The 9,902-nt window shown below is 45.0% G+C and overlaps 2 protein-coding genes across 2 annotated transcripts; one reads left to right on the top strand and one right to left on the bottom strand.

Moving 5' to 3' along the window:
* Positions 1-756: 756 nt before the first annotated feature.
* LOC121997576 (transmembrane 9 superfamily member 11-like) lies at positions 757-3,377 on the bottom strand. The gene is made up of 2 exons (XM_042552056.1): positions 3,239-3,377; positions 757-3,073 (listed from the first exon to the last, which is right to left on the bottom strand). Exon 2 carries the CDS (start codon positions 3,047-3,049, stop codon positions 1,034-1,036), a length of 2,016 nt encoding a protein of 671 aa, XP_042407990.1. The 5' UTR covers positions 3,050-3,073; positions 3,239-3,377; the 3' UTR covers positions 757-1,033.
* A 4,497-nt stretch (positions 3,378-7,874) lies between these two features.
* Positions 7,875-9,241, top strand: LOC121994328. The gene has a single exon (XM_042548402.1). It carries the CDS (start codon positions 7,995-7,997, stop codon positions 9,081-9,083), a length of 1,089 nt encoding a protein of 362 aa, XP_042404336.1. The 5' UTR covers positions 7,875-7,994; the 3' UTR covers positions 9,084-9,241.
* The last annotated feature ends 661 nt before the right edge of the window (positions 9,242-9,902 follow it).

Raw genomic sequence — 9,902 nt, 5'->3', positions numbered from 1 at the left:
TGCAAATCTCATTTAAAAGAATATCTATTATTTTTGTTTCTAATTTTTTTATAGGAAATATACCTTTAGTATGCCAAATGGATTAGGTAAAAGTAGAATGAACAAACAAGTGAACTTGGGTTTGATGATCTAATAGATTGACTATGCCTTCAATATTCCAATTGTGGTGTATAAGATTCCAGCCTTTAAGAGTTGCGGAAAAGACTATTGTTCATAGTATTATCTTACGAGACTATTTTCGAAATTCGAATCCGTGACCCTAAGACACACGATAATTGTCCTCAACGGACTTCGAGTCTCAACCGTGTGTGCATTATCATTCACAAATCACAAATCACAAATGTCATTCGTGAAAAAAAAAAAAAAAACCCGACTTTATTTTAAGTTCATTTTCTGGTGAATATGAGCAACCATTTTTCTTGTCGTCCAGGGAAAAGAAAATTGTCTACCATCTAAAAAAATCTGATCTTAATTGACTCCATATTATTAATGATTCTTGAAGAAATAATAACCAATATTCATATTGGAGTAATTAATTCTTTCGTCTGCAGAGTGGTAATGGTTAAAAAATCAACATACTTTTAAAAAATGAGTAGGTAAAATTAACGAAGCTAAGGAACATACAGAGATCACCAACCCACCAGATAACTAAAGACGGACACAATAGTGGAAAACATAGGAGTAATCATGAATATCAGTCAGTTATCATTACCACGATTCACAAAACAAAGAGTTGCACTACAAGTTACATGTGCCTAAACAGGAAAAGATGATAGATTTTCATTTATGCTTATGAAACAAAAGACATAATTTAACAAATGATTCATCAAGTTCATTCGTTAACTAAAAAAGTATAGAACAGGTTACAAAAAAAAAGGCATAGCTACTAACAGAATTAAAGATAACAAGCATACAAGAACCATCGTGTTCCTTGTAGATTTCTCAAGCTACCAATTTTCTCTATCATTGTTTGATCAAGTAGTGCCAATATCTTCGCGTCTTCAGTTTGACAGGTCTAGCTTTTTGGAGTAGATCAATCAAGTTTGACAGAGGAGAAGAGGTAGTGAACAAAACAAACGGATGAAATGAATCCAACAGTACCAGTAGCAAGCATGATAGCAGTGACCATGAACAGTGAGTAGCCGAGGTAGAGTGTGGCAGACACGGGTCCACTTAGACTCTTGAGATCAAAGATTAAATAGTTGATCGAGTATAAAAAGATGTAGATAGCTACGGATCCTGATGAAAAGAATGATTTCCACCACCATTGCCAATCTTCCACACATAGATGCATGTAGGTAAGGACAAGAGAAACCTCCGCGCAAACAACAACGAGGAGAATCATCACGATTAAGAGAAAGCCGAAAACATAGTAGACTCGGCCCATCCAAAGACTAGACATTATGAAGAAGAGCTCAATGAAGAGAGTACCAAAAGGTAGCGTCCCAGCTCCAATAACTAGTAACCATGATGGGTACTTCTGCTGAGGGATTTCGCGAGGGATTTGATTAGTCCGAACAGGGAACTCAATATGTGATGCCTTGGCACCAAGGAATCCACCAGCAAGAGTAAGTGGAAGTGAGATGCAGAACCACAACAACAGCAACACGATGAATAAGGAAATTGGGATTGCTCCAGTGCTATGGCTACCCCACAACAGGAAATTCAATGTTGTGAGGATCAGGAATGCAATGCCAGGGAAGAAACAAGCAACGCGCCAGGAAACAGCAACCCAACCAGAATGATCGCCTCCTTTGATTGTCTTCCACATCCTAACAGCAACATACCCAGCTGCGATTCCAAGAATCAAGTAGAAGAACAACATCCCCGTGACAAGGGTCCCCCGAGATGCAGGGGACATGAATCCAAGTGCCGCAAAAAAGATGGTTACCACTGCCATGCCAAGAATCTGCACTCCATCACCCACCATAACACAAAGCAACATTGGATGACTTGGGGCCCTGAAGACATCTCCGACAACAAGTTTCCACCCAGAGAGTTCCTCGTTCATCTGCGCTTGTGACTCCTTATCCAACTCTTCATACCGGTTAAGGTCCCTTCTTACAGTTCTCAATAAGATGACAAGAACTATGCCAGCCAAGAAAGCAATCACCATTAGTGAATTAAGGATTGAGAACCAGTGAACCTTAGCTCCCTCCATCTTCAAGTATGCATCCCAACGAGAAGGCCACTTGATATCACTCTCGATGAAGGTAACCTCATAGGTGAAAGCTATTGGTTGGTTCTCATTTACTTTCATGGCAACTGTAGTAGGATCACACTGGATTTTTGCTGGATATTTGTCGTACATCTTCAAATTCTTGGTTTTCTCGGGATTGTGCAGGACACTGCATGGCACAACCTCGAATCCGACCACCATCCAACCAGCTTTTCCAGATCTCGACTTTTCTGAGGTTTGAATCACATCGGCTGCATCACCAGTGCTTCCCACCACCTTCGCCACATTGGTCTCCTCATACTTGTGAACCAACACATTGAACTTTAGGTGATTGAACACATAGTAGGCATTATTACTGGCTTTGACTCCAATAGGGTAACCCGTCCAACGGAGGACAAAATCATCTTTCTTCGTGTACCGAATCGCCGGTAGATTCTCGAGGATGACGTTGACCTGGTACATCTCGTCGATCCGCTTCTTGAGGAGGTTGAAATCGTCAGTCGAGAGGGAATTCATCTGGCAAACGAAGACGTTTGTCTCGTTGGTGAACATCTTGAACAGGTAAGGAGAGTTCTCGATGCGGTCACCCATGAGGAGCTCCCCTAGGTTCTCGGCGCTATCCTTGATGCCCTCTCGGGGGCGGCAGAAGGGCAGACTGTAGTACCTGAAGGGGATCTCGGTCTCGATGGAGGTAAGCGAGTTGACCTTCACCGATAAATCGCTGCCGACAATATACTGGTGAGGGTAGCTTCCGGGGAGATAAAACCCTTCACCAGATCTGAGGAAGGCAGCGCAGAAGAAAACAAGGAACCAGAAGCCAGATCCGAAGGAAGATCTCATCCCGGCGCTGGATCCGGAAGTGAAACCCATCTCCGATCGACTTCTCTCGCAGATCTGAAGAAAATGGGAAGGTTAACCGAGCGAGACAAGAAAATTTAGGATTTTTTTGTCTTTTGAAAAAAAAAAAAACAGATCTGCAATCCGTCGTCGGTTTCGGGTGTTAAAACGGCAGGAAAAAAAAAAAAAAATCAAGCAACAGAGTTAGAGGGAGGATCTGACCTTAGCGCGCGCCTTCGATCCGAGACCCAAAAAGCCCGACGAAGAAAAGAGGGAGATCCAATGAGGAAAGCGGAGTAGTGAGGAGACGAAGCCGCGATTTTTATCTGAAACAAGGACAGTAAATTACTAAAATGGCCATTATGAATTTTTATTTATTTGACATTCCCGTTTATATATATATATAGATATATATATATATAAAAAAAGGTGGTAGACCAATTCTCATTACAATAATATATAATAAAAAGATAAATATTATTTTGATGTAGAGTGTCTTCTCGATGATGATACTGAAAATAAAAAACTTACTTTTTATTTTTACCTGATGATAAATTGAAGTGGATGAGCTACTAGTTGGACCTAAACAAGTTATCTTTTATTTATAAAGATTTATAAATTTCTTGAGAGTGTGACAAGGGGGTGTCACAGGTATCAAAAAGTCGGCCCATCATATTAGAAAGTTTTGGAAAATGGTTGCTTATGTGACGGTGGAACAACCATTTGACCTTAAAGGATGTCACTTTCCAATCCATACCAGAGATATTATCTTTGCTCCAATTATATAAATGAAGACGCAATGACACAAATCGACTCAACCCAAAGTTCCAACACTCAAACTACTAGCTACATTCGTTGATCAAAGGTTCAAATACATGTTTAAGAATTCCAAAGGCAACTAGTCTTCATGGTGCACCAACTGATGCAAACAGAGAAATACTATTATGACAATAATCTAGGATATGAAATATCCTGAAGCTAAATAATTATATGCATTGAGACAGGATACAAACAAATGCCAACAAAGGATCATTCAAAATACCTGAAATAATAAGTGGGAATACCTTATTGTCACTGCCAGGTCACCAACTAACCACGCCAACGTAGAATCTACCTCGAGTCATAGCCAGTTCCCATCGTCGCAAACGACCTCCGAGCCGCAACCGCCCCCATCATCATTGATCGAGCATTCGAGCCCTCGTTGCTATTGTGCTTCTATAAGACCTATCACATCCCGACCTGCATGCCGTTTTCATATCCTGATCTGTGTGTCGTTATCATATCTCGGCCTACATGTCGTTGTCATATCCTGATCTACGTGTTGCTGCTAGGTCCCGACCTACATGTCATCTTCCGGATTCAAGTCGCGCTCGACTAAGTGCCGCTAGATCCAGCTCTTCATCCTTCTCAGAGTCATCTACTCTTCCGAGTGATCACGACAACTCGAGCAACGTCCCGACCAACTCACCAATCTACCAGAGGGCACCCCCTTAAACCAGGGTATATTACCGTACTCATTCTACATTCATTTCATTATTCTACTATTAGTTTGTTCCTTACATATTTGCTGGATCTGCCTCAAGCATCGGAGTATTAGGGACCGGGGCAACTCGGTCGTTGTTGACAGATAGCGTTGACCAGAGGGACCTTCTGACGACTTGGTCAACATAGAAGGTAGCTCAGCATACCCCCCCTCCGGGTCATAGCGATTCAGTCAACATTCTAGCCACATCATCCCGGTAGTCCATCTAACTCAGCTTCCAGACATGATCAATTTGGCATCGTCTGTAGGAAACTTCTCCACTACCTGTTCTGGAACATGAAGATGGACGACGTTGAAAATATCGCCACTAGTCTCGGACCAGAGTATTGCCACCAATCTCAGATCGGAGTATCGCCACAGTTCTTAGATCGGAGTATCGCCACCGGTCTCAAACCGGAGTATCGCCACCGGTCTTGGATCAGATAATCGTCGCTAGTCTCGGAACGGAGTATCACCACCGATCTCGGACCGAAGTATTGCAACTGGTCTCGGACAAGAGTATCGCCATCGATCTCGAACTAGAGTATCGCCACTGGTCTCGGACCGGAGTATCATCACCAGTCTCGGACCGGAATATCGCCACTGGTCTCGGACCGAAATATCGCCAATGGTCTCGGACCGGAGTATCCCCACCGGTATCAAACCAAAGTATCGCCACCGGTATCAAATCGGAGTATCGCCACCAATCTCGGACTGGAGTATCGCCAACGACCTCCCGGTCGACTTTCCAGACTCTCGCCCCAGTGCGAGTTATAAGCGAGCAGGGCTCTCGCGACTAATGACCTCTCGGTCAAGTTCAAGACTCTCACCCCAGTGCAAGTTATAAGCGAGCAGGACTCTCATAACCAACGACCACTCGGTCGGGCTCTCGGGACCAACAACCTCTCGGTCAGGTTTCAAACTCTCGTCCAATGCAAGTTATAAGTGATCATGGCTCTTGCGACCAACGACCTCTCGGTCGAGCTCTCGAGACCAATAACCTTTCGGTTAGGCACAACGACTAGTCAGTTGGGTTAGCTCCTCTGCCCGGCACTCACACTTGTTTCACTCGCCGCTCTACATGACTTGTCGCTCAGTTAGCACTCATCCCACTCGCCACTAGGTTCACAAGCTTCGCGCCCACTCAGCTCCCTGGATTTGCCTCCTCTCGCATTCGCCTTGGATCTCACGGGCTCCACGCCCGCTCCGTTCACGAGTTCCGCTCCCGCTCAGATCATGGGTTTCGCTCCCATTCGCCATCGACCTCTTGGTTCCGCTCGACATTCTTTCAGTCACTTGATCGGTATCTTCGTAGCTGTCCGATCAATATCGTCCGACCGTTCGCTCGGCCGCTCGCTGGTACCACTTGGCCGCTCACCCAATATTCTCTTGGAAGCTTGATCAACATTCTCTCGGCTGCTCGCATAGCATTCTCTCGGACGCTTGATTGACATTCTCCAGACGCTTGCTCGACATTTTTTCGGTCGCTCGGTAGGCATCTTCATAGCCACCCGATCAGTATCGCCCGACTGTTCACTCGACCACTTGCTTGGCCACTAACTTATTCCTTTCGGCCTAACACTCAACGTTTCTCTCAGTTGCCATCTCGGCACTACTCGCCCGTCTGCTTGACATCCGCTCAACAACACTCGGGCGTTTGCTTTGTTCCATTTGGCCGCACGCTCAGCATTCTACCGGTGGTCGGCCGACATTTTCTCGGTCGCACACTCGTAGCCGCTCGTCCGTCGTCTTTACACCCGCCCGACATTGTCTCTGTTGCCCCGCCGACATTTTCTTGGTCGCTCACTAGGCTTTTGCTGACCCATCCTCTTTACAGTTGCTCGGTACCATTCGATCGCCCATTTGGTACTCCCTTGGTTGGATTCCTAGACTCCTGCCTAAAAGCTAGTTATAAGCGTGAATTGCTCATACGACCCATTGATTTCCCGAACGGGGTAAATCCCAGGACAGGTACCTATCTTAACAGTCGTTCTATCTTACATTCACCACACGCGTCTCATTTGCTCCTCTACCCGGCACTCACCATTCACGTCTCATTCGCTGCTCTGCCCGGCACTCACTACTTGCGTCTCACTCGCCGATCTACCTGACACTTGTCACTCAGTTAGCACTCACCCCACTCTTCGCTAGGCTCATGGGCTTCATGCCCACCCGACTCACAGGCTTTGCGCCCACTTGGCTCCCGGCTTTGCCCTCACTCACATTCGCCTTCAATCTCATGGGCTTCACGACCACTCGGTGCAGCGACATTGAGCACACAAGTTTCGCGCCCATTCGACATTCTTTCAAGCACTCATTTGGCATTCTCTTAGGCGACCAGTAGGAATCACTCGTCCGTATCTTTCCACCCGCTCGGCATTCTCTCTATTATCCGGTCGGTATTTTTCAATCGCCAAGTCACATTTTACGATCACCCGATTGATATTTTTTGGTTGCCTAGTCGCAGATCTGAGAAGTCGATTTTGAGCTTGCGGATCGAGCAATCGGAGAAATGGAGGAGGTGAAAAAGGAGATTCTTACCCCTTTTTTTTTCCCGCTGCCGATTTAATTTAGAGTTCCTGCTGCCACGAAGAAACCTTGGAGGCTTAACTCGGAGCAAGCAAGCCTGAAAAAAAAAATAGTCCTGATATACACTGATAGAAAGGGCCTTTCCCACGGCCCAATTCGGCCCATATCAAAAGGATCCAAGAGAGTCCGAAATAAATTATTCATTGCTTTCGCTCCATCCAAACTACTTAAAATTCATTCAATGACTAACAATAAACACAATCATTATACTTTCATAATACTCCAACAATAAATTAAAAAATACTACTAAAATTATTTTTTATTATTGCCTATCACAATGAAAGATTGCTGTAGACATCATTTTTAGTTAAGGAAAAAAACATAAAGCCTAAAAAAAGGAATTAAGTTCACGTTAATCATTTGGTCAAACATTAAAATTGGTCATTAGTAAGAAAGCAATAGAAGACTTGGTCATTGATTCATCCTTCAAAATGTCAAACTCCTCTCCACCAAGTTTGACCATCTTTCTTCCCTTCGTTCCTCCTTTTCTATATTCCTACTTTAGATATTTTTTCTCACCCATTTATTCCAATGAAAACACCATTAGACATAAAGTAAACAAGTCACTATCATTTTAAATAAATTTAATAAATTCAATTAATTTTCAAATTAAATGATATTATTATTCAAGTGGTAATCAAAGTATTAGAAATTGGAAATAATGAGGTAAAGGAAGGTGTTATGGTCACCGACCAGTGAGAGTTCTCCGCCAAGGGTTACTAGCTTTATATTGCGACCCCTGCTCGCGCTTCCTCTCTTCCAAATATTCTCGCTCGTATTCGATCGATCGATCGATCATAATCAGGCTTCTGGTCTGCTTCGACTCTGATTTTGGGGTGCAAACTGTTCGATTTGGAGTCGCAGAGCATGCCGGATCACATCCTGAGGTGTTTCCGGGGTCGGGCAGCTTCGGAGCCGCCGCCGACGGCGGCAGCGACGCCGACGTTGACGACGTCCGTGTACGAGACTCGTTTCGGGGTCGCCTGTCTCACCTGGACCCGAACCTCCCTCGGCGTCTCCCTCCGCTCCGAGCTCCGCTTCTACGCCGACGAGGAAGAGGAGGAGGAGATGGTGGTTTCGTTTCACATCCGGCCGTGGTTGCTGTGGAAGCGGCGAGGGAAGCGGGGGTTCCACCTCACGGACCATCGCCGCATCGACTTCGCTTGGGACTTCAAGCGCGCGAGCTTCCCGCCGGGGGGAGGCCCGGAGCCGGTCTCCGGGTACTTTGTCGCCGCATTCCTCGACGGCGCGATGTTCCTAGTCGCTGGGGATCTCGCCGACGCGGCCCACAGGAAGTTCAAAGCCCATCCGGCGCAAAACCCCCTGACTCCGCCACCGATCTCGAGGAGGGAGCAGGTGGTGTTGGTGGACCACGGCGGGCGGAGTTCCTACCGCACTAGAGCCAGGTTCGGTGGCCAGGACCATGAGATCTCGATCGATCTGGACGCAAAGGAGAAGGGACGAGAGGCCGCGATGTCGGTGGACATCGACGGGGAGCGGATCCTGTTGGTGCGCCGCCTCCGTTGGAAGTTCCGGGGCAGCGAGAAGGTCGAACATGGCGGCAGCAAGATTCAGGTCTCTTGGGACCTCCACAACTGGTTCTTTCAGGCCAAAGACAAAGAGGCCGCCGCTGGCGGCGCAGCGGAGATGGGGCATGCCGTGTTTCTGTTCCGCTTCGAGGAAGAGGATGAGGAAGAGCAAATCGGAAACCCAATGTTGGCGACCGAGGGGTATAATGGGAAGAACTGGAACACCGAATGGAGCAAAAGCAGCGGCGACGGCGACGGTTGGGAGAGGCGTAGAGGGAGGAGGAAGCTGAGGAAGACAGGCTCCTCTTCGTCGTCGGCTTCAACGGCGAGCACTCTGACGGTGATGGAGTGGGCGAGCCCGGAGGAGGAGGAGCTGCGGTTTGCGGAGGGCTTCTCGCTGTCGGTCTACGCCTGGAAAAGTTGGTGACAACGTGGCGATTAATTTGGTTCTTGATGAAAATTAGTGATTTGAATTTATATTAAAATTATTGATTGAAATCGCAAAGTGAATCAATTCATTCTTTTTGTAAATACAAATTTGTGTATTAGTTTGCATTTGTTGAACAAGTTAGGGTGATATGTAAACTCCTAATCTAGTTTAAGGGGACAAAGAATTTTTTTTCTCAACTATAAAATTGGACTAAATGAGAGTTAAGGCTCATTTATTTTTTAAAAAATATTTTTTCCCTCTAGGATCAATAGTTATTAATCCGACCGATGTGAATTTAGTAGAAAAACTTAAGTTGGATGGGTCGAAATATCTATGATGACAAAAGCCTACGAGTTTATCTTTATGAGTGAAATAAAGATTTGATGTTGGACGGTCTTATAGGGATGATAAAGATCAAAGAGGTTCCTTACTAACGATTTATTGTAGTATTTCTATGATTTATTCTGGAGATTAATATGAAATTCGTCTCTAAGATTAGTTGAGTTGTAAGCTGAATTCTTTAAAAAAAAAAAAAAAGATAATGATTAATCCATATATTGTAGATTAAATTGGAGGTGACTGATTTTTTCCGTAATTTGTTCCAAGTAAACCCGAAAATACTCATAATAAATTGGTAATTCGTCCAACATGTCCTTGTCTAATTGGATTTTGAACTATGGTACTATATGAATCCATTAAATATGTTTTACCGTTGCATCGTGTCTAAGGATTACTTAATCTTCATTTTATATAGGTATGGATGCGTGAGTAGTCATAATTTTACATTAATTTAGGACTATTTGGTGGTCGGATGAT

This window comes from Zingiber officinale, chromosome 6A (assembly GCF_018446385.1).
Source record: "Zingiber officinale cultivar Zhangliang chromosome 6A, Zo_v1.1, whole genome shotgun sequence".
Lineage (NCBI taxonomy): Eukaryota > Viridiplantae > Streptophyta > Magnoliopsida > Zingiberales > Zingiberaceae > Zingiber > Zingiber officinale.
This window is presented reverse-complemented; position numbering and strand designations above follow the sequence as displayed.